This window comes from Bos grunniens, chromosome 6 (assembly GCF_055505025.1).
Source record: "Bos grunniens cultivar Pamir isolate PY7600 chromosome 6, Bosgru_T2T1.0, whole genome shotgun sequence".
Taxonomy (NCBI): Eukaryota; Metazoa; Chordata; class Mammalia; order Artiodactyla; family Bovidae; genus Bos; species Bos grunniens.
In genome coordinates, this window is record NC_141170.1 from 8,855,757 (window position 1) to 8,879,402 (window position 23,646).

Below are 23,646 nucleotides of genomic sequence, written 5' to 3' on the forward strand. Positions count from 1 at the left end.
AGCTAAAATCCTTCCACTAACAAATTATCATTGTCTTCCATTTCTCACCCACATATGTCCATAATTTTGTAGAGCAAATGTAACCTTGCATAGTGTTTTTAACATCCCCCCCATACTCATTTCACTGTAACTTCCTAATTAATACATTCTGATAATTATATAGCTTACATTGAATGAATATACTGTAATTTAAGCATTTTCTTATAGTTGAGCACTTGGACTGTTTTCTAAGATGTGATCATTTTAAATAGTAAAAATATGTAGATAAAAATACCCTCAAAATGTTCAGTAAGTACATTTTTTCTCCTTTTTACTTGTGATAAACTTGTTTTCACTGGGTTTTAATCTTTCTGTATACTTTTATATTTATAATTCTATAGCTGAACTATTGAATATCTTAACACTTCTAAAGGAAGCAGTAATAGTTTAGTAATTATTTATTCATAGCCGGTAAATATTCTTGATGTCTTTATGTAGAAATTAGAGTCATTTAGTATATTCTGATATTCTAATGTCATATTATTAATATTTAACTTTTTTTATGAGAAATCCCTTTGGAAAATGATCTTATAAGATTGTATTCACATTAATTGGTTAGAACTTATTGTAAAATTAGGTTGATGGCATCCCTGTTAGTTCTTTATTTGTGGAATTTAATTTCAAAGTAAGATCTTGCTATGTCCCAGTCCCTATAGTAATAGTGTATTAATCTTCATGTTAAAGTGTAAAAAAGGTGCAGTGATAAACTGACCCAGAGACACAAAGGGCTTTCTGAGGACTTCAGCCCATTGTTTGAATAAGAATAATTATAACTAGTTCATGAGTCCTTATTATAAAGTGTCATTGGTCATTAACATTAGTCCAGTCAGCGCCAGACTGTGGGTCAGGAGGAAGGTTTGGCTGCTTTGGTGTATTGGTATCTTCCCTTGGGTATGAACATGTGCATCAGATGTATATGATATGATTACTATTAGTTACCATGAGTTTCTATGTGCATTTGAAGCTTCCTAAATAAACTGTCTTACAGGTAACCTAAATTCATGAAGTTCCCATTGATAATTTGTATTTCTAAATTAAAATGTAAGAAAACTTTATTTCATTATAAAATTTTTAATTGCCTTCATTAGGTATTAAGTCTTTGGACTAAAAAGAACTAATGTCATTCTTTCAGCTTCTATTTATTAGTGACCACTGGGCATTAGTGGGCTTTAGCAATTTAAAGTCTGAGAATGCCTCCAAATGCCTGGACGCATCTCAGGAGAAAGAACTACTCTCTATAAAGATGCTGCTATATAGTGGGAAGAGTATTAGACCCAGAATGAAATTATCTGAACTCGTTGCAAGATGTCACATTATTGAACCATCCTGAGTTTCAGGTTCCTGATGCATAGAAATAAGTTAATAATACCTACCAGCTATTGGCAGAGGTGAAATAAGTAAGGTGTAGCATGTGGTAAAGAATTCACCTGGCAATGCAGGAGACGCGGGTTCGATCCCTGGGTCAGGAAGATTGCCTGGAGAAGGAAATGGCACACCACTCCAGTATTCTTGCCTGGGAAATCCCACGGACAGGGGAGCCTGGCAGGCTACAGTAAATGGGGTCACAAAGAGTCGCATGGCTTAGGAACTTAAACAACAACAACAAGCATGTTACAACGTTCAACATACTAAATGCACCCAAATTTTAGATTTGAATATAAAAACTAGATCTTATATTTTAACTTTTATTTTCTTACAGCATTGTGAAAAGGAAAAAGCATCTTCTTCAAAGGATCTAAAGCATGTCCATGCAAAGAGTGAACCAAGTAAACCTGCTCGAAGACTTTCAGAGTCTTTGCATCCAGCTGATGAAAACAAAAACGAATCCAAAATAGAAAGGGAACACAAAAGACGGACTTCTACCCCTGTTGTGGTGGAAGGGGTGCAGGAAGAGACTGACACGAGGGACGGAAAAAGGCCACTGGAACGCTCAGAAAGTGGCACAGAAGAACCCCAGAAACAGAAGAGCACGCTTAAAAACGAAAAGCATCTAAAGAAAGATGATTCAGAAACACCACATTTAAAAAGCCTGCCTAAGAAAGAGGCGAAATCCTCCAAGGAGAAGCCTGAAAAGGAGAAAACTCTGTCAGAAGACAAACCGTCTACAAAACACAAGTACAGAGGTGACAGTGCTCATAAAGCAGGAGATGAGCCCGAGCCTCACTCTTCCGAGAGAGGCTCGAGAGATGAAAACGTTCAGAAGACGACTCAACAAGCAAAACTGTCGTCAGATGATAAAGCTGAACGAAGAGGTAAACACCGGAATGAAAGGAAGTTGTCAGTTTTGGGCAAAGATGGTAAACCAGTTTCTGAGTATATTATAAAAAGTGACGAGAATGTTCGTAAAGAAAATAAGAAAGAGAGACACGGGTCAGCAGACAAAACCAAGGCAGAGCACAAATCAAGAAGATCAAGTGATTCTAAAATTCAGAAGGACTCTCTGAGCTCCAGGCAACATGGAAGCACAGTACAGAGAAGAAGCGAAAGTTACTCCGAGGATAAATGTGATAATGACTTGACTAACGCAGATAGTAATTCAAAACCAGAGGAGGCGATTCACAAGGAGAGGCGAAGAACCAAGAGCTTGTTGGAAGATAAACTTGTGTTGAAGTCTAAGTCCAGAAGCCAAGGCAAACAGTTGAAAGCATCTGAAACAGAATCACAAGAAAATACCACAAAACTGGCAACCACTCCAAAACCAGAGAAGGAGAAGAACACTGAAGAAGGTGAGCCAGAGAGACAGCGGAAGTCCAGAGTTGAAGACAGACCTTCTGAGGAAAGCGGTGTGGAGCCCACGTCAGAGAGTGTGGCCCCTTCAGCGCATAGTGTGCAGAGAGAGTCTAGTCACAGAGCAAAGTTGCCACTAGCAAAGGAGAGGTGCAAGGGTGAGAAAGAGTCAAGCTCCACCAGACTCGAGAGAAAGTTGTCAGACGGGCACAAAAGCAGGAGCTTAAAGCACAGTAGTAAGGACGTGAAAAAGAAGGAAGACAACAAAACAGAGGACAAGGATGGAAAAGAAGTTGACGGCAGTCATGAGAAGCCCAGAGGAAGTAGTTCAGTCGTAGAGAAGAAGTTAAGTAGAAGGTTGTGTGAAAATCGAAGAGGCAGCGTATCCCAAGAAATGGCTAAAGGAGAAGAAAAACCAGCAGCAAACCCTTCAGGTGCTCCCAGTAGTTCCTCCCTTCAGAGACCCAAAAAAAGTGGTGATCCTGCCCTGATGCCCGAACAAGAGCCAATGGAAATTGATCCCGAGCCAGCCATGGAAAATGCAGTGGAAGTCCGCAAAACCCAAGACGGCAGCAGTAGCTCTCAGCAAGAACTTGACTCAGAAAATGTTACAAAACAAAAAACTACCGCTGCAGTCCTAAAGGAGGAGTTACAGACTCCCATGGGAGAGTCAAAAACAGCATCTCCGGCCTGTAAATCGGGGCGTGGAACAGGAGCTGTTGGTAATTCCGAAAAGCACGCTGACCACAGAAGCACCCTGACCAAGAAAATGCATCTCCAAAGCTCTGTGTCCAAACCTAACTCCGAGGAAAAGGAGTCTGCTCAACAAGAAACTCAGGAAATGAATGTAGACTCCGAAATGAGTCACTGTTTGTTACCCCGTGCCCCATCAGAAAGTGACAGGGCACAGAAGAATTTGAAAAACACCACCAGGCCCACCGAAGAACGCCTTGCTCCAGGAGACCCCACTCTTAAACATTCCACAAAGGTAGATCCCGCCCCGTCCTTAGGCTCCATGACTGCTGGGCCTCAGAAACAGTCCCACGATTCAGGGGTGCTTCCTTTAGTTGACAGAAGAAGTGGGTCAGAAGGTACCACAGCCAGCACCTCGCTCATCCACCACTCTGAAATCCCTAAGCAAAGCTGGACTGATGAGGAATCAGAAGTCCCTAGGACAAGTGACAGCAGAAAAGGCAATGCCGTTTCCACAGTAGATACACCAGCAGAAGCCAGCGTGGAGAGCAGAAGACACATTCCAGAAGGTGCACAGGCCTTCATACTGCACAGCAGACAAGGGAAAGTAGACACGCCTGTTGGCAGTGAGTCAGGGGACAGGACAGTGGAAAAGGAGAACATTGACAAAGAAGGTGGCTTGATGGATGTGGATGGGAAAGGAAGTAACTCAAGTTCGAAGCAGACAGTTAGGGCTTCTGTAGAAAATGGCCACAAGGTTGGTGTTGCTGTTGATCAGGTGGTAGGCATGAGTACAAAAACAGATACTATTGGACTTAAGCAGAGCAGAGGCCCAGCTGAAGTTGAAAACATACCAGCCGATGCTGACAGAAGGCACGGACACAGTGAGGTGGACACCAGTGCTGAGAGCAATGCCGTGTCCTCTGTTCTACATCAAAGGAGCGGGAAAGCTGAGATTCCGACAGCCAGGCCTAGTAGAGGAGAAAAGGCTTCCATCGCCAGCAGCACTGAGGGGAAGGACAGTGGTGTTCCCCTAAACCTGGTGAAGGCGGGGACTGCCACAACCACATCTGCAGAGACGGTGGAGGGTGGGGTGGCCATGCCTTGCACAAGCATCGAGGCAGACGAAGGCCTCACAACGGGCACGTGCTCCGAAAACCACCCTCTTCACGTCGGGGAGGAAGCCAGAGAAGGCACCATCTTTGCTGCAGCCGAGGAAGGTGGGGGTGTCGTCACAGAAGGATTTGCAGAAAGCGAAACGTTCCTCACAAGCACCAAAGAGGGAGAAAGTGGGGAATGCGCCCTGGCCGAGCCTGAAGAAAGAGCAGCTGACCCCGTGACGGCCCCCACGGGGACCACCGAGGCTGACGCCAGGAGCGCAGCGACCGAGGAGAAGGATGACGCTGTGACCAGTGCGGGTTCTGAGGGCAAGTGCGATGGGTCTTCAGGTGGAGACTCGGAACTCGTGGAAGGAACGGTCAGGTTTATCAGTGAGGTTGAGAGCGACGGAGCAGTAACAAGTGCGGGGATGGACATCAGGGAGGGGTCCCTAAGCAACGAAGAGTTGGATGGATTCCAGAGAAGCCCACCGAGAGCAGGGCCCAAGAAGGAAAGCGAGGGGACGGTGACGTGCACAGGGGCAGGGGGTAGAAGAGACGGCAGTGTCCTGTGCTCCGCAGCTGGGGTGGAGCCTCAGGAGGAGCGCAGGGTGACGGGGGCCCCTGGGGGCCCCATAGACACCCCCACCCCCACGGCAGCCAGCGCCGCCCAGGAGGAAAGCGGTTCTGTGATGGACGGCCCGGAGGGTGAAAGTGCCGTCACCAGCACCGGGATAACCGAGGAGGACGGGGAGGGCCTGGCGAGCTGCACAGGTTCAGAGGAGAGCAGGGAAGGCTTCGCCCTGAGTTCCGAATCCGAAGAAAACGAAGAGAGTGCCATGGATAGCACGGTAGCCAAAGACCCCACTGATGCGCCGGTGGTGGCCCCCGGCCCCTGCGACGATGAGGGCGTGGTGACCAGCACGGGCGCCAAGGAGGACGAGGATGAAGGGGAGGGCGTGGTGACCAGCACGGGCCGGGGGAATGAGGTCGGGCACGCGTCCACGTGCACAGGGATGGAAGAGGAGAGCGAAGGGATGTCGGTCTGCGAGAGCGCAGGCGGAGACGCTCAGCTTGGCCCTGTGGCAGGGCGTGTGGACGCCGAGGCCGGTGGCACCGTCCCGCATGCGTACGAGAGTACCGTGGACAGCGTGAGCGGCGCTGAGAAGGACACTAAAGACGCAGAGATCTGCTCCAGCGCCAAAGGGGTCGTGGAGAGCAGCGTGAGCAGCGGGGCTGCAGGGGAGGGCATGGCGGCTCCCGCTTCTGAAGGTCGCCAGGGGCCCATGACCAGCGCAGCTTTAGACCGCAGGGACGGTGAGCTCAGCAGAAACGAAAAAGCCGACGATACCACGCCCTCCACTGGCCTGGTGGGGGACAGTTACGAGGCCCTCGTGTCCGCTGCTGTGCCAGAACATGAGCCTCCTCACACGTCACCGGGCGAAAAAGATGAGGGTGACATCACCTCCGTAGAGAACGAAGACTGTGATGGCCTTGCGGTCGCCACGGCCATTGACAGTGTCGTCAACCAGGCTGGTGTGGCTGGGGGTTCAGGTGAAGGGAAGGGCTTGGTGATCTCCACCAGCACAACAGACGATCTCACCCCACAGCTCAGCACTGTGGTAGACATGAGGGCTGGCCATTCAAGTGCCTTGAGACCTGAAGAGAGCGCGGAGGGCCCCAGAGTGAACATGGAGGAGTTCGAGGCCCCCATGCCCAGCGCAGCATCAGGTGACGGGAGCCAACTCACGGCTGCGAGAAACGAGGAGAAAGACGAGTGTGCCATGATTTCCACAAGCATCGGGGAGGAATTCGAAGTGCCCATTTCCAGCGCGACAGCCCTCCATGGTGCCCAGAGTCCGCAGCCCGTGGCAGCCGTGGAAGACAGAGCCAAAGCGCTGGCCCTGGTGAGCGCCGATGACTTTGAGGGGCCCACGCCCAGTGCGCCTGCGCAAGCCGAGAGCCCCCTTGCTTCAACCAGCAAGGAGGAGAAGGACGAATGTGCGCTCATTTCCACCAGCATCGCAGAAGATTGCGAAGCCTCTGTGTGCGGTGTGTCTAGGGAAAGGGAACATGAGCAACCCGTCCTGGAAGAGAAGGACGGCAGCGCTATCATCTCCACAAGCTCAGGAGAGGACTGCGAGGGCCCCGTGTCCAGTGCTGTCGCTCGAGAGGATGCCCAGGCCTCGGTCAGGCCGGCGGAAGAGGCGAGCGACATGGCCATGATTTCCACCAGCACCTCGGAAGGCTGTGAGGCGGTCATGGCGGGCGCCGTCCCGCAGGAGGAGGAGCTGCCCGCGGGCACTGGCACAGAGGACGTGAGCGATGCCGCTATCATCTCCACCAGCACGGCCGAATGCCTGCTGGCCCCTGCTGGTCTCGACAGGCATGAAGAGGTTCATTTGAGTGCAGACAGCCCCAAAGGAAAGGATGCCCCATCAGCCACGATGATGAGCAAGCCTGAGGCCCCTCTGTCCAGCCTAATGGCCGAGGACAAGTGTCAGTGTCCTGGGCCCTCCACAGGGGGAAAAGAAGTGGGCCCTGTGGTGGCAGGGGGCACTGGGGAAGAGCATGACTGGGTGTCGGTCAGTATGCTTTCTGCAGGTGTCGGGATTGTGGCAGAGAGCGAGAGGCTTGGCAAGGACTGTGCAGACAGAGTTCAGAGAGAAGATGAAAGGCCTGAGGCAGGGACATCAGGGGGCAGCACGCCAGCGAGATGCCCAGCAGGGGGGAGTGGGGACTCGCCTGTCAACCCGAAAGGACTAGAGCAGGCTCCCGAGGGCACCATCAGTGTGCGCTGTTTGACAGCAGTCAATCCTGGTGCTAAAAAAGCTGATGACCAGTGGGGTCCTGAGGGGCACTTGAAAACCACCACCGCTGAATGTATTAATGGCCAGGAGTCAGAAATGGCTCCTTCCCACACAGCAGCCCTTCCCACCGCCTACAATGTAGCTCTCTCAGCTGCTAAACAGGAGCAGAACTTGACGAGCAGGAGTGACCACCGTGGCCAGTGCACTGTCCCAGCATCCACTAAGAAAACAGGAGAAGATAACAGTGTGACCAAATCCTGCCAGCAAGAAGGTCTTCAAGTCACTGTTTCTTCTGAAGAAAATTTGCGTGATCGAGGTGAGACTCTTAAGTGCAAATTTTTGTGTTTTATAAAGATAATTGTATGTAGAGGATATTTAAGATGGTTTTGGTTCTGAAAGTGAAAGTGAAGTCGCTCAGTCGTGTCCTACTCTTTGCAACCCCATGGACCGTAGCCCACCAGGCTCCTCCATCCATGGGATTTTCCAGGCAAGAACACTGGAGTGGATTGCCATTTCCATCTCCAGGAGATCTTCTTGTCCCAGGGATTGAACCTGGGTCTCCCACATTGTAGGCGGACACTTTACCGTCTGAGCCACCAGGGAGGTTTTGGTTTTAGAATATAGCAAAATCACTGTCATCCAAGTTGAGAGCCAGGCTTCTCTAAAATCACGTTTAAATGGTTAGTCTTAGACCCACTTCTCATGTGCGACGTGGGCAGTTAGGAGGCTTCCAGCTGTCTCATCGGCTGGACAAGTGTAGTCCACAGGACTGTTGCAAGTTACTAAACATCTTTGGCCTTCAGGCTTCTTAGTAGTCAAAATGAAGGCACCTTACAGCAGTGTATGAGATGAGCATTTTTTTTAATCACCTCATTTTACAAATGAACGTTCGAAGAGTTTAAATAACTTGCATGGTACTTGGATGCCTCTTAGGAAAAAAAAAATCACATCTGAGCCTCAGCTTTCTGTTGTGTCAGAAGGGGATGATAGCACAAAACAAGCCCCGTCCCAGCCCTCATGTGACTTATTACAGGTTCCAGGTACGTGTCAGTTTAGTCTAGCTGGCTGCTTCTCATTGAGGAAGCACATTATGTTTTATTTAGCAGCGTTTATTGTTCATGTGGGCTAGTTTCTGGCTTAGTATTTGAAGAAGAATCGTGTTCCCTCCTGCTAGATTCCAGAGAGTGCCGGTCTTATTGGAAACTTGTTGGTACTTTTCAAAGCTGTAAGCTTGGAGCTCAGTCATTGATTACCACTCACCCACCCACTTCAGACATGTTATACCAGGTACCACTGTGGATTCAGAGATGATGGGAAGATGGTTGTGAATCCAGCCACATATTGTGTTTAGGCTGTGACATGGCACTGTGACAGGTGCTTAGGACAGGCTTAACAGGATGCTATGAGAACTCGAAGGGGGTACGTGGGCTGGACAGGAAGCGAGCAGGGATGCTGTCTTCCTCGCTACTCTGTGTAAATGGGAGCAAGCTGCACTTTTAAGCTGAAATATCACCTAAGTGCTACTCTGGAGGCTGAGGCCAGTAGATTTAGTCCTGTTTCTTATAGGGACTTAGGAGACACTAAGAGATGTTCCAAGGATTGAAATAAATGACTTAAAATTTTTCTGTTGACTTTAACTTAGGGTGAGTTGAATGTTCTGGAAGTTTCTATGACTCAGCCATTGCTACAGTCTGTTATTCCTCCTGCCTCCTGCCTCTCCTTCCCTCTGAAGGAGCAGAAATAGAAGGACTTTTAGCAAGGAATAAGCCCACAGCCTCCTGGAGAAAGGAAGGGTTTTCTTGGGAGGCGTCCATGTGGGCAAGTGAGAGGAACAAGTCTCAGGACAGAGGAGAGAAGGAAAGAAAGGGATAGGTTTGAGTCTACCAGGGAAAATTCTGTTCCCTTTTTATCTGTTTCACAGTTTTTAACTTTATGTTCAACTTTGCTGTGTTAGCACAAGCAAGTAAAATGAGTCTGTTCACAAATCACCATCTTTATTAGGAATATATCTCAGTGGCCTTGAATGTTTTCTTTTAGGGACAAGCTTGATACAGATATCTATAGGAAAATACTTGGAAATAAGACGTCCTCACAAATGATAGAGTATCATTCTTCGTGGCCAGCCAGCATAACAGCCAGAAACATTTTTATACACATCCCATCCCCCCGAAATGAGTGAATGACCCCTTGCCTTTTATCTGAGAATTTTCGGGCGTATTCCCCTTTATTGTTTTCTACTGACAGGAAACTAAACATGATGGAGGAGGGCATAGCGTGTCTAGATGACAGCTAGACAACATCCTGTTACCTTTTGACTCAAGGTGTATTTTGCAAGCAAATTCTTAAACTGATTGAATGATTTGCATTTCTTTAGGCAGAAAAGAGTCTCCATCAAATGCTGTGGGAAGATTGGGACTGAAAACCAACTTGAAACCTGAGGTATGGCTGATCATTCAGTTATGCTGAACTGTCAGTGGTGTATGTACCTTTTCACCATGTACAGATACATGTACACGAGCAGAATGCAGCCCCAGCTCTCACTGTACCAAAGCTATTTCAGTTCTGTTACTGACACGTCGTGTGAGGGAAGAGTTCAGAACCTGAATAGTCTCAGCTGATAGCACCATCATCAATTCCATCCACTCAAACCAGAAAGCCAAGGGTCACCCTCAGTCACCCCACGTTTCATCTATTGCTGGTTCTCATAGTTTCCATTCCCAAAATGTACCTTGAGTCCACCTATTTCTGTTTCTACGGCTACCACCTAGTCTAAGCCTCTACCCCGGTAGGTAGTGTCCCCATTCTGCTTCCTCTCCAGCCCCTCCTCCAGTCTTCACTCAGCCCTGAGAGTTAGCTTGAAAAACATAAATTAGGTCATGTCATTGCTCTGCTTGAAATTTCCAATGACTTCTCATTGGATTTAGAATAAAATCTAGTTTGGGAGGAGGTTTTCTTGTTCCTCTGTCACAGCCTGTGTGCTCTACGCAGTTTAGTCTCCGTGCCCCCTTCCAGCCTGATCTCCTGGCGCCTCCGAGTCCACGTGACAAGATAGTGGCAAACATGGGGGCTGTGAACGCAGTGCAGAGGAGCCTCGACTCACAGCAGGGCCAGTGGGTGGAGGGGGGCGGCTTGCAGGAGGACTTTGGAGTGGACTTCTGCAAACATTGGAAGTGTACCCGAGGACACAGAAAGGGAAGAGCCATTCGTGAGTCCTGGGCATTGCAGTGTTTCAGGGGTGAGCTGCGCTGAAACCTCAAGCCTCTTGAAGAAATGAGACCAGATCAGGAAGGGCTTGTGTGTTGTACTCAGCATTTTACTTTAGCGCAATAGGAGAGCCATTGATGGATGAAATACGAGATTAGTTTCACCTTTTTGTTCCTAAAGGTTGACAGGATGCTGAGTGTTTTGTTTAATTCCCTTCAGGTAAATTAAACTTACCTTCTTATTTCAAAAACCTCATAACCTTATTATGGTGCCTTGGACTTTTTAGGTATTTGTGCCATCAGAAGAAGAGAAAAATCATGAAATGCCAGCACCACCAGCAAGTCCAAGTGGGAGAAAGCTGAGTGGAACAGGTAAACTCCTTTTAGCGGTTGTTCACATTCTTTTTTCCTTACATGTGGGTTTACCTTTTATCACCACTTAAAATTTATAGCTAATATGTAATAAAACATTGACAGGCTATATGGATTTACCTATCATTTTTTAACATAGATTAGAGAAAAAACTCTTTGCTATTTCATTTTTAACTTATACTTTTTCTTCATGAAGCGTTAACATCAGTCAGAATCACGTAAGGTTGTGTTTAAATCTGATGCCTCTGAATAACTGTGTCCAAACCAGCTGCCTTGGAGCAGACCCTTGCTCTTGCCCACAAGCGTGTCTCTGTGGCCCTCCCTGTCCTTCCAGATGCCATCACAAGCGCATTTCCAGAAGGCTAGTCTTCGCCCGTCTGCCCACTTCTTTTAACCTCATGCTCTTGACCCCTGGGCTCTGGCCGTTGCTGCGTCACTGAAGCTCCTCCCCACTTGCAGAGCCTCTTCTCAGTCTCTCTCTGCACCAGTCTTCAGTGTCCACTAAAGGTGTGAAGGGAAGGTCTCAGCCTCAGACAGAGTTAGGACAGCAGCTCTCAAACACTTCGGTCTCAGGACCACTTTACACATGACCTCGTCTAAATCTGACCACCCACCAGAGACCCTCACTACAACACCATCACATTGGGGATTACATTTTTAATATATGGGGTGGGTGGCAGTATATTCAGTGTGAAGGGGACACAAACATCCAGTCTGTAGCATGCAAAACACTGAAAAGTTCAGGCAAAGCATGATCCAGGAGCAGAGACATCTTTCAAAGGCCCAATTTCTTACCTTCTCTCTTAATCCCCAGCAGAAGTAATCGCTTTCCCACCCTTGGCCTCTAGGAAGATACCTTGTGCTGTCATTCGTGGGCGAAGTGCTGAGACTTGTGATTCAGTTTCGGTGCCTGAGTTACATTCTCTAGAATTCTTTTTTAAACTCGGCCATATGTTGTGGGCGTCCTTCTTTGTCAGCATATGCAGATCAGCTGCATTTGTTTCAGTAGTGGTCTGCAGCACACGGTCCCCCTGTTGTTGGGTCTCTTAGTGCCCTCCTGTGTGTGTAGTTTTTACTGTTACATGTAACGCTGCAGGGAGCTTCCATATGTGTATAATCATGTACTTTTCCAATTTTTTTTGAAAAAGTGAACCGAGAGGTCAAAGAACACACACGTTTAAATTTTCACTTCAAGCGCTTGCTATTCCCCCTAATTTGGAGATAAATATTGAAGAACAAGTAGGTGTGTATTTGGTGGACCAGGCAAAGAGAAAGGCAGTGTGTGAGGAGTAGTGTGTATAAATCCTCAACCAGGGCTATCTGGGCTGTCAGGGTGGGGACCTTCCAAAGCAAACCTTCTGAAAGGGCAGCCTTCAAAGTACGTGACCACAGGAACCTTATAAGCAGAAATACCAGGGCTTCCTGGAAGACCACCCCAAGACCTGGTAAGCCACTCGTCCTGACATGTTAAAACCCTAACGATGAATAATCTTCCCAAAACTTGGATAGATGGTAGTTAAAATTCCTGTGTATATGTTACAGTACACATAATTAATATCCCATTTGTTAATTGTCAAGAAGGTAACATTTTTGGATTCTGAAGTTCTTTGTTCCCAGAGTTGTATTTCAGACTGTGTTTAGGTACAGTTCAATAAGAGATCTACTTACGTAAAAGGAAGTTGTTTAAAAGAAAAATGTGTGTTCTGTCATTGTTGAGTAGAAACAGTAGGCTTGTACTTGAGGCTTCCAAAGAATATAAATAGCCCTTTGCTGTTTGAGGGGATAGGCTCTAACTCTTCATTTGATGGGATTATTTTTAAATGAACCAGTGTTACCCTGTCACCTAACAGTTATAGCACAGGCCTTCCCCACCTTCCTTCCAAGCCTCAGATTGCTGACATGGTTAAATCACTGTAGTGATCCAATGGATTGCTGCCTTTACTCTAAAAATGCAGGGAACGGTATTTTGTTGTTTTTCTGGTCGTGTGACAGAACATAGATGGTATTGATAGAAAATAATTGGTCCAAAATGTATAATTCACAAAGGCACTTAGGCCCCTTAGTGACATAGCCCCACTTAACTAAAAAGCTCTCAATTGGTTTCTCTGTTGTTCATAACCAGTTTTCAGTTTCCTTATTTCTCATTTTTGTCTTTGAACAGTTGAACTGCAGAGGGAGCCTTCGCTGGCGATTGACTCACCAAATGTAAGTCACCGTAATTGTTTGGATTTTGTTGTTATCACTTGGGATTATTTTGGTTTGAGGTTTTGAAAGTGATTACATTTAGGGGAGGGGCTGGCCACACGTTTCTTTAGGAGATGAGGCCATTTGTAGTGTGCGCTCCATTGAAGTTCAACCTACTCACATCTTTAATTTCATGTTCAGCTTTATCCACTGATGTCAGGAAACTTAGTTGCTTTTCTCAGAAAAAAGGAGTCACTCTGAATTCAGCAGCCCTGTGTTCTAGTGGCTTTTTAGGCCAATATCATGAGACAGAACCAAGGAAATAGAAGAAGGTCCAGATCCCTCAGACTCGGGAGCTCCCCTGGTAATCTTAATGAAATTCTTTGAAGAATTGGGAGCTTTCTATTTTTTATTACTGTAATGGGACTGCAAATTGGACTGTGGTGTTTTAAATTATCCTGGTGCCGTAGACCAAACTGACTTTAAGAACTTCACTGTGTATCTTTAGAAAGTGTTTGTGAGTGTACTAAATTGCAATTGCCATAAATGCATATTTTTTCCTAGCTGTGGCTCTCATAATCCCTTTTGTCTTTGAAGGATTTTTTTTTTTTTTGGTCCGTCTTAATGCATAGAGAAGTGTACATTTTGTAAAATGCTTGTGAATCACAGATAGTCACATTCTTTCCAGTGTCACTAGAAGACTCAGAAGAGCCCTGCTTCCCACCAAACACCCATGGTGTCAGGGGGCTTACCTCCCTCTGTTGAGACATCCCAGGCTGTATCTAGACCCTCACACCCAGTCTGCTGAGTGAAGGAGAAGAGCCCCACTTGGTTCTGTTCGGGTTTACCCTCCAAGAGCTCAAAGGATTCGAAATGTGGCTGTATCTCCAGGCCTGCCCCACCGTGTGCTGCGTTCTGCCTTGTTTCCCTGACGCCCCCAGCAGCTGCCTTTTTCCTTTCTGAGAGTGTCTGTCCTTTCCAAACAGGAAATTCTGCAGCTGGGGCTTAGAATGTTGTAGGATATTCTGGGGGCTTCCCAGGTGGCACTAGTGTGGTAAAGAACTCAACTGCCAGTGCAGGAGACATGAGAAACTCAGGTTCAGTCCCTGGATGGGGAAGATCCCTGGAGAAGGGAATGGCAACCCACTCTAGTGTCCTTGCCTGGAGAACCCCATGGACAGAGGAGCCCGGCGGGCACAGTCTATGTGGTCGCAGAGAGTGGGATACGACTAAAGTGACTGAGTGTGCATGAGAGATATTCAGAGGCTTTCCCTCAAAAAAAAGTAAAATTGACAAGGCTTGCCTGAGGGAAACCTTATAACAGATTGACAAAATCCCTCAACATTTTTTAAAAAGAAAATCATGAAGGATCATTGGATGGGAAGAGAATTTCTAAAGTTTTTTCTCTCTTTATTTCTTACTCTTACCATAACTGCTTTAACGACAAGGAGAATAAACTACAATAGGATGCTAATTTGTTAAACTGAAACTTCTTCAAAAAGAAGGTGTCCTCTGCTCTTGAACTGGGTGAAATTTAAAAGAACACGTTCGCCAGTCCCTTTAAGTGTTCTTCAAACAGCCAGAGTATTTTCTAGATATTCAAGATTTTTAAGAATATCTATAAATAGCCTTTTCTGTTGTGTGTTTAGGTCGAAAATGCAGGCTCAGAAACAACTGAAATTCATGGGAAATTTTATAGCAAAGAAGGTAAGTTAATAAATTTCGTAGTATAATTTTAATATTAATTGTAATTGTCATTTGTCAAGTGCCTTTTATGTGGCAGGCCCTGTGCTAATTATAATTACTTGGCAAATTTTTAATCATGTAACTCATATAATCCAGTAAAGTGAGTGTTCACAGCATCACACCTGTAGTTGAGGTAACAGACATAGAGAGTGGGCCAGTGGCTCGTTCAAGGTCATGAACCTTATAAATGGTCCCTGGACTTAAATAACAATTACAGTTTGCCAGGAACCTCACAATGGGTTTGTCCAGTGTGACTACAAAATGTATAGTCCTCTGTGGTTTGCTTATAGGGGAGGTTCTGTGCTGCGTAAACTGTGCTGCCTTCCGACAAGCAGCCTCAGTGTGATAGCAGACCAGGGCCCTCACACTTAACGTGCTCATTGCCCGGGAGTCAGGCCTTACTCCATGCAAGCTGGAGAGACTGCCAGCTCCAGAGGGATAATTCTGTTCTGAGAACAAAGTACAGAGTTGTATTTATTCCTACTGATTTTGTTCGTTCCCTGTTCCAAGAATGGGGAAAGCGGTCTTAATCCCCTGTACAGTTATTTTTTATTTGTATTGCTTCTTCTGTTAGTGGACATTTAGTGTGCAAGTGTGACTTGTCCACGACTTCCAGAGAGAGCTGCATGCATGGTGTGCTGTGTTCCTTGGACACTTGCTCATGCTCTGCTGCTCAGGAGCTGGGGGAAAGTGGCCTTGAGGTCTGCCGTGTAAATGCCAGTGAGTCTGTCCCCTCCTTGAACCCCGCTCACTCATTCTAGAAATAGAAATCATGGAACTTAACCTGACGTAGTTGTGTAAGGATCACACCACAATCACTTGTCAAGTGCCTTCCTCTTTTCCTTTCCCATTCTACACATGTGCCTAAAGTAAGTATTGGAGTGAATACTTAAGGGGGTTTGTTTTTTCTTTTTTCTTTTGTATTTCTTACTCAGAGATATCCAATGGTGGAAAAGACAACACAGAAGCCATAAGATGTCATAGCGCTGAAGCAAATCCTAAAGAGGTGGGTTTTTGTAGGAAACTCAAGCACTTCATGTTTTACGAATAGTGCTTTCTCTTGTGCAAAGGGCTTTTAGCTCTCTGTATAGATGAGAAATTAAATGTATTAATAGGTATTAAGAGTTCTCTGTGTCTGTGTTACTTGTTTATGCTTTTGTAAGATTAGGTAATTTAGCAGGTTGCAGGATTATTTGGACATGTCCATACTGTTTTCTAACCCAAGTAAGGCGGTAGGTGTTGCAAGAGGGCATCAGGGGGCAGACACACTGAAACCATACTCACAGGAAACTAGCCAATCTATCACACGGGCCACAGCCTTGTCTAACTCAATGAAACTAAGCCATGCCCGTGGGTCCACCCAAGACAGGCGGGTCATGGTGGAGAGCTCTGACAGAATGTGGTCCACTGGAGAAGGGAATGGCAAACCACTTCAGTATTCTTGCCTTGAGAACCCCATGAACAGTATGAAAAGGCAAAATGATAGGGTACTGAAAGAGGAACTCCCCAGGTCGGTAGGTGCCCAATATGCTACTGGAGATCAGTGGAGAAATAACTCCAGAAAGAATGAAGGGCAAAAATAATGCCCAGTTGTGGATGTGACTGGTGATAGAAGTAAGGTCCGATGCTGTAAGGAGCAATATTGCATAGGAACCTGGAATGTCAGGTCCATGAATCAAGGCAAATTGGAAGTGGTCAAACAGGAGATGGCAAGAGTGAACGTCGACATTCTAGGAATCAGCGAACTAAAATGGACTGGAATGGGTGAATTTAACTCAGATGACCATTATATCTACTACTGCGGGCAGGAATCCCTCAGAAGAAATGGAATAGCCATCATGGTCAACAGAAGAGTCTGAAATGCACTACTTGGATACAGTCTCAAAAATGACAGAATGATCTCTGTTCATTTCCAAGGCAAACCATTCAATATCACAGTAATCCAAGTCTATGCCCCAACCAGTAATACTGAAGAAGCTGAAGTGGAACGGTTCTATAAAGACCTACAAGACCTTTTAGAACTAACACCCAAAAAAGATGTCCTTTTCATTATAGGGGACTGGAATGCAAAAGTAGGAAGTCAAGAAACACCTGGAGTAACAGGCATATTTGGCCTTGGAGTACAGAATGAAGCAGGGCAAAGGCTAATCGAGTTTTGCCAAGAGAACACACTGGTCATAGCAAACACCCTCTTCCAGCAACACAAGAGAAGACTCTACCCATGGACATCACCAGATGGTCCACACCAAAATCAGATTGATTATATTCTTTGCAGCCAAAGATGGAGAAGCTCTATACAGTCAGCAGAAATAAGACCGGGAACTCTCTGTGGCTCAGATCATGAACTCCTTATTGCCAAATTCAGACTTAAATTGAAGTAAGTAGGGAAAACCACTAGACCATTCAGTTCAGTTCAGTCACTGAGTCATGTCTGACTCTTTGCGACCCCATGAATCGCAGCACGCCAGGCCTCCTTGTCCATCACCAACTCCTGGAGTTCACTCACACTCAATGTCCATCGAGTCGGTGATGCCATCCAGCCATCTCATCCTCTGTCGTCCCCTTTTCCTCCTGTCGCCAATCCCTCCCAGCATCAGAGTTTTTCCAGTGAGTCAGCTCTTCGCAAGAGGTGGCCAAAGTGCTGGAGTTTCAGCTTTAGCATCATTCCTTCCAAGGAACACCCAGGACTGATCTCCTTTAGAATGGACTGGTTGGATCTCCTTGCAGTCCAAGGGACTCTCAGGAGTCTTTTCCAACACCACAGTTCAAAAGCATCAATTCTTTGGCCCTCAGCTTTCTTCACAGTCCAACTCTCACATCCATATATGACCACTGGAAAAACCATAGCCTTGACTAGATGGACCTTTGTTGGCAAAGTAATGTCTCTGTTTTTCAATATGCTATCTAGGTTGGCCATAACTTTTCTTCCAAGGAGTAAGCGTCTTTTAATTTCATGGCTGCAATCACCATCTGCAGTGATTTTGGAGCCCAAAAAAATAAAGTCTGACACTATTTCCACTGTTTCCCCATCTATTTCCCATGAAGTGATGGGAGCATATGCCATGATCTTCGTTTTCTGAATCTTGAGCTTTAAGCTAACTTTTTCACTCTCCACTTTCACTTTCATCAAGAGGCTCTTTTGTTCCTCTTCACTTTCTTCCATAAGGGTGGTGTCATCTGCATATCTGAGGTTATTGATATTTCTCCCGGCAATCTTGATTCCAGCTTTTGCTTCTTCCAGCCCAGCATTTCTCATGATGTACTCTGCATGTAAGTTAAATAACCAGGGTGACAATATACAGCCTTGACGTACTTCTTTTCCTATTTGAAACCAGTCTGTTGTTCCATGTCCAGTTCAGGTATGACCTAAATCAAATCCCTTATGATTATACGGTGGAAGTGAGAAATAGATTTAAGGGACTAGATATGATAGATAGAGTGCCTGATGAACTATGGATGGAGGTTGTGACATTGTACAGGAGACAGGGATCAAGACCATCCCCATGGAAAAGAAATGCAAAAAAGCAAAAAGACTGTCTAAGGAGGCCTTACAAATAGCTGTGAAAAGAAGAGAAGCAAAAAGCAAAGGAGAAAAAGAAAGATATAAACATCTGAATGCAGAGTTCCAAAGAATAGCAAGGAGAGATAAGAAAGCCTTCCTCAGCAATCAATGCAAAGAAATAGAGGAAAACAACAGAATGGGAAAGACTAGAGATCTCTTCAAGAAAATCAGAGATACCAAAGGAACATTTCATGCAAAGATGGGCTCAATAAAGGACAGAAATGATATGGACCTAACAGAAGCAGAAGATACTAAGAAGAGATGGCAAGAATACACAGAAGAACTGTACAAAAAAGATCTTCACGACCCAGATAATCCTGATGGCGTGATCACTGACCTAGAGCCAGACATCCTAGAATGTGAAGTCAAGTGGGCCTCAGAAAGCATCACTACGAACAAAGCTAGTGGAGGTGATGGCATTCCAGTTGAGCTATTCCAAATCCTGGAAGGTGATGCTGTGAAAGTGCTGCACTCAATATGCCAGCAAATTTGGAAAACTCAGCAGTGGCCACAGGACTGGAAAAGGTCAGTTTTCATTCCAATCCCAAAGAAAGGCAATGCCAAAGAATGCTCAAACTACCATACAATTGCACTCATCTCACAGGCTAGTAAAGTAATGCTTAAAATTCTCCAAGCCAGGCTTCAGCAATACATGAACTGTGAACTTCCAGATGTTCAAGCTGATTTAGAAAAGGCAGAGGAACTAGAGAGCAAATTGCCAATATCCGCTGGATCATGGAAAAAGCAAGAGTTCCAGGAAAACATCTATTTCTGCCTTTTTGACTTTGCCAAAGCCTTTGACTGGGTAGATCACAATAAACTGTGGAAAATTCTGAAAGAGATGGGCATACCAGGCCACCTGATCTGCCTCAAGAAACCTATATGCAGGTCAGGAAGCAACAGTTAGAACTGGACATGGAACAACAGATTGGTTCCAAATAGGAAAGGGAGTACGTTAAGGCTGTATATTGTCACCCTGCTTATTTAACTTATATGCAGAGTACATCATGAGAAACGCTGGGCTGGAGGAAGCACAAGCTGGAATAAAGATTGCTGGGAGAAATATCAATAAGCTCAGATATGCAGACACCACCACCCTTATGGAAGAAAGTGAAGAGGAACTCAAAAGCCTCTTGATGAAAGTGAAAGAGAAGAGTGAAAAAGTTGGCTTAAAGCTCAACATGCAGAAAACAAGATCATGGCATCTGGTCCCATCACTTCATGGGAAATAGATGGGGAAACAGTGGAAACAGTGTCAGACTTTATTTTTTTGGGCTCCAAAATCACTGCAGATGGTGATTGCAGCCATGAAATTAAAAGACGCTTACTCCTTGGAAGGAAAGTTATGACCAACCTAAATAGCATATTAAAAAGCAGAGACATTACTTTGCCAACAAAGGTCCATCTAGTCAAGGCTATGATTTTTCCAGTGGTCATGTATGGATGTGATAGTTCGACTGTGAAGAAAGCTGAGCGCCGAAGAATTGATGGTTTTGAACTGTGGTGTTGGAGAAGACTCTTGAGAGTCCCTTGGACTGCAAGGAGATTCAAGCAGTCCATTCTAAAGGAGATCAGTCCTAGGTGTTCTTTGGAAGGACTGATGCTAAAGCTGAAACTCCAGTACTTTGGCCACCTCATTCGAAGAGTTGACTCATTGGGAAAGACTGTGATGCTGCAAGGGATTGGGGGCAAGAGGAGAAGGGGATGACAGAGGATAAGATGGCTGGATGGCATCACTGACTCGATGGACGTGAGTCTCAGTGAACTCCGGGAGCTGGTGATGGACAGGGAGGCCTGGAGTGCTGGGATTCATGGGGTCGAAAAGAGTCGGACCCGACTGAGCGACTGAACTGAACTGAGCTGAAGTGATACTGTTTTCTTATATACTTCCTTTCATCAGCCTTTTAATGAGCCACCAAGAGAGCAGAAAAATGCTGCCAATTAATTTATGACGTGCCATCAATTGCAAAACATAGATTGACTTCAAAGGTGGTAAAATGAGGATATTTTTAACATATTTTAGAATTGTTGAAGTACATTATGAAATGAAAAATAGATTTGGATATTTTTTATGGGTTTATATTCAAATCTTTAAAAAGACTCAAGCTTGCGAAATGAGTCTAGTCTCAATCTAGATGACAGAAGTATCATTCTAGATTTTTAAAAAATTTGTCTCAAGGACTAGAAACTAATACAGTGTGCTCCCATTTAAGTAGAATTGGTTCCAGGTTCTGCTGCCTTTAATACAGTCACTCGTAATTCCAGGTTGAAGAGGAAGAAAGGCACATACCTAAAAGAAAAACAAAGAAGCAGTACCTCTCTTCAGAAGATGAACTAGGTATCTAGAATATACATGTTCCTGTTTTAAATGTCTCTGAAAATCATATAATTTCCACATCCAAATAGTGGGCCAGTAGCATAGAAAATTCTTGAGGGTAGGAATCGTTTATAACTGTTGAGTCTCGTGTGTTTCCCGACCAGCCTGACCCCTCCAGGGTCTTTTCTGGACTTGATCTAGAAGCTAGATTGTTCCCGGCGAAGACCCAGCCCTTGGAAATCACAGAAACCCAGGCTCCCTCTGTCACCTGGGCTCCAGGTGCCACTGAGTTCCTTATTTTATGTCATAAACAGAGGCCTCACACAGAGCTAGTGAAGCACTCTAGTAACATGCCTGTAATAATAACCCTTCTGTGCTTCATGCTGTTGATTTTCTCTCAGTCTGTAACAATGCCAGCCCATAGAATTTGCACTGAGGTGGAAATGTTCCGTATTTGTTTTGTCTACTGGCAGCTACAAGGCGCACGACTGTTGAGCACTTGAATGTAGTCACTGTGAATGAAAGGCTGAGTTTTTCATTGTATTTGAATTTTTAATTAAATTTCAGGAGCCATTGTGGCTAGTGGCTCCCATTTTGGACAGTGCAGAGACTTTTATAGTTTAATACCTGACATAAAATGCAAACTCATTAAATAACAAATAATATGTGAGGAAAAAATGGATAGTTACATACTTTACTTTTTTGGTTGGGAACATGTTTTGTAATTATTGAGTTCATACCAAACCTAGGTACTATCTCTAGTACTTCATACACATTCCCAATCACTATGTGAGTCAGATATTATTGCCATTTTGTAAATATAGAAATAAAGATTTTGAGAAATTGTGACTTTTTCTCTACCAAGTAAATCTGATTCCCAAGATCATGGTCTTCATCACTAAGCCATACCACTTAGAGAGTAAGTTGTTCAGGAAGTTAAAAAGTATGTCTAGAAACTCTGTGCCCTAAGCCCTCTCCACAGAACCTGCTGTTTTGTTGGAGTCATTTAAGCATTTGTAGATTTTTTATTTTTCGGCTTTGCTAGGGCCCAGGCCAGTGCCCAGTGCTTGTGTCACATGACATTATAAATACATTTAGGATCGCTTTGGCTTCACTGTATCATAAGCCTAAGAAAGAAGTCTCAAACTGTCTTGAAATAGAACTGTGCATTTCATTTTTCATTTAGCTTTTATTCCTTTGTGATTCTGTTTAAACTGATTTTCAGACGATACCCCAGATGTCCTGGATTCCAAAATAGAAACAGCACAGAGGCAGTGTTCTGGAACTGAGCCACAAGATACAAAGGTAATTTTTCCACATATTAAATTTAAGTTTTAGGGGTAGCCTGTTTACATCACTGTGTGTATGTATTCTGTGTATTTATTGCAAAAGGTGTATAGTTTTTAGACTCTCTCAAAGAAAAATGTTACACTTTATAATCATAAACTGCAAGATTCTATTACTGTCACAGTTTAGATATAATCATTGCTTAGGTTCTTTTTCAGTGGTATTATTGACTTCTTTAGACTTTGAGGTCCTTTGTTCCCAAGTATAATAAGCTTTATTACAGATATACTTGTATCAGAGCAGTGAAATACAGTGATACATGTGATGTAAATTTGTAATACACGGGCTTCTCTTTGCCTCACCTCCAGCCCCTAATACACAGACTGTCCGAGGGTGCGGCTCACTCATCGTCCTTTTTCCTGTGGTCTTATTTTCGTCTTGTGTCTTGGGGAAGTAACTCACAAATATTTATTTCTGTTCTTATCCTGTCTTTTGTTCTAGGCCAGGTTTCTCCTCTTCTAGACATTCTTACATTGCTGAGACTCAGTGCTTACTGACTGTTCCAGTCTGCTCTATCTTCTCTTTCTCCCTCTTTTCCTAATCTGTTTCTTTCCAGCTTGTTCCAAAAGTATTAAGTCAGCTTCCAAAAATATCTTCAGCTGACTGCCAGCCCACTGAAGCCAGTTTATAATCTTCTTTCCCCCGTAACTGATGTACTAAATAAAAAGCAGTAAAGGAAGTTTAACAACCGAAGAGGTGAAGTCATACGTTGTCAGGAATTTCAGCTGGTCATGGCCAAGGAGAGAAACAGGTTTTCAAAAGCCCACTCCTTCCCCTGACCTATTGAGAACAAAAATCTTGAGACAATACTCCTTAATTTGGAGCAAGGCAGATTAAAGGGTAGCTTTTAAGTTTTTCTTAAACTTCACGTAGGGCTTCCCTGGTGGCTCAGACAGTAAAAGACCTGCCTGCAATGCGGGAGACCCGGGTTCCATCCCTGGGTTGGGAAGATCCCTTGGAGAAGGGAATGGCAACCCACTCAGTATTCTTGCCTGGAGAATTCCATGGACGGAGGAGCCTGGTGGGCTACAGTCCATGGGGTCGCAAAGAGTCGGACACGACTGAGCGACTTTCACTTCACTTTTAACTTCATGTAAGGTTTTTAATGTTAAGTTTAAATATATTCTGACTTAATTATTTTTATTTAAAAATTCCATGTATAAAACGGTCCTCTGATTTTAAATTTAGTTTGTATAATTTTGTGTATACATTATATTAATACTGTAGTATAAACAACTGGTTATTTCATGCTCAAAACTTTTTTGCAACTAAGGACAGATAATATAACCATTGATAGACCATTTATCTAAACCAGCCCAGTTGGACACCAGAAGTTCTCTTTGGCTCCTTCTCCTTTATCCCTTTCTTCTGGTCCCTCCCCTCGACCAACAAAGAGAAAAATATCTCTTGGAAATTCCTTTAAGTTCTTTCTTTGGAGCTTCTCTTGAAAAGTCCAGGGTCAGCAAAAAGAGCAGTTTCTGTTTTGCAGGAAAAATAATGGCCTTGTTGCTTTATAACCTTATCTTGTGTTTTTCTGCCTTCAGAATTT

At 44.8% G+C, this 23,646-nt stretch overlaps 1 protein-coding gene across 3 annotated transcripts in view; it reads left to right on the forward strand.

Moving 5' to 3' along the window:
- Window positions 1-23,646, forward strand: part of BOD1L1 (biorientation of chromosomes in cell division 1 like 1) — a 53,405-nt gene that overhangs the window by 16,497 nt on the left and 13,262 nt on the right. For all 3 annotated transcript variants that reach the window (XM_086407485.1, XM_086407483.1, XM_086407484.1), the window contains exons 10-17: window positions 1,739-7,682; window positions 9,741-9,805; window positions 10,857-10,941; window positions 13,103-13,146; window positions 14,775-14,832; window positions 15,807-15,877; window positions 20,699-20,771; window positions 21,976-22,055. In XM_086407485.1, coding sequence (XP_086263611.1) covers window positions 1,739-7,682; window positions 9,741-9,805; window positions 10,857-10,941; window positions 13,103-13,146; window positions 14,775-14,832; window positions 15,807-15,877; window positions 20,699-20,771; window positions 21,976-22,055 — 6,420 coding nt within the window. The remainder of the gene's footprint in view (window positions 1-1,738; window positions 7,683-9,740; window positions 9,806-10,856; window positions 10,942-13,102; window positions 13,147-14,774; window positions 14,833-15,806; window positions 15,878-20,698; window positions 20,772-21,975; window positions 22,056-23,646) is intronic.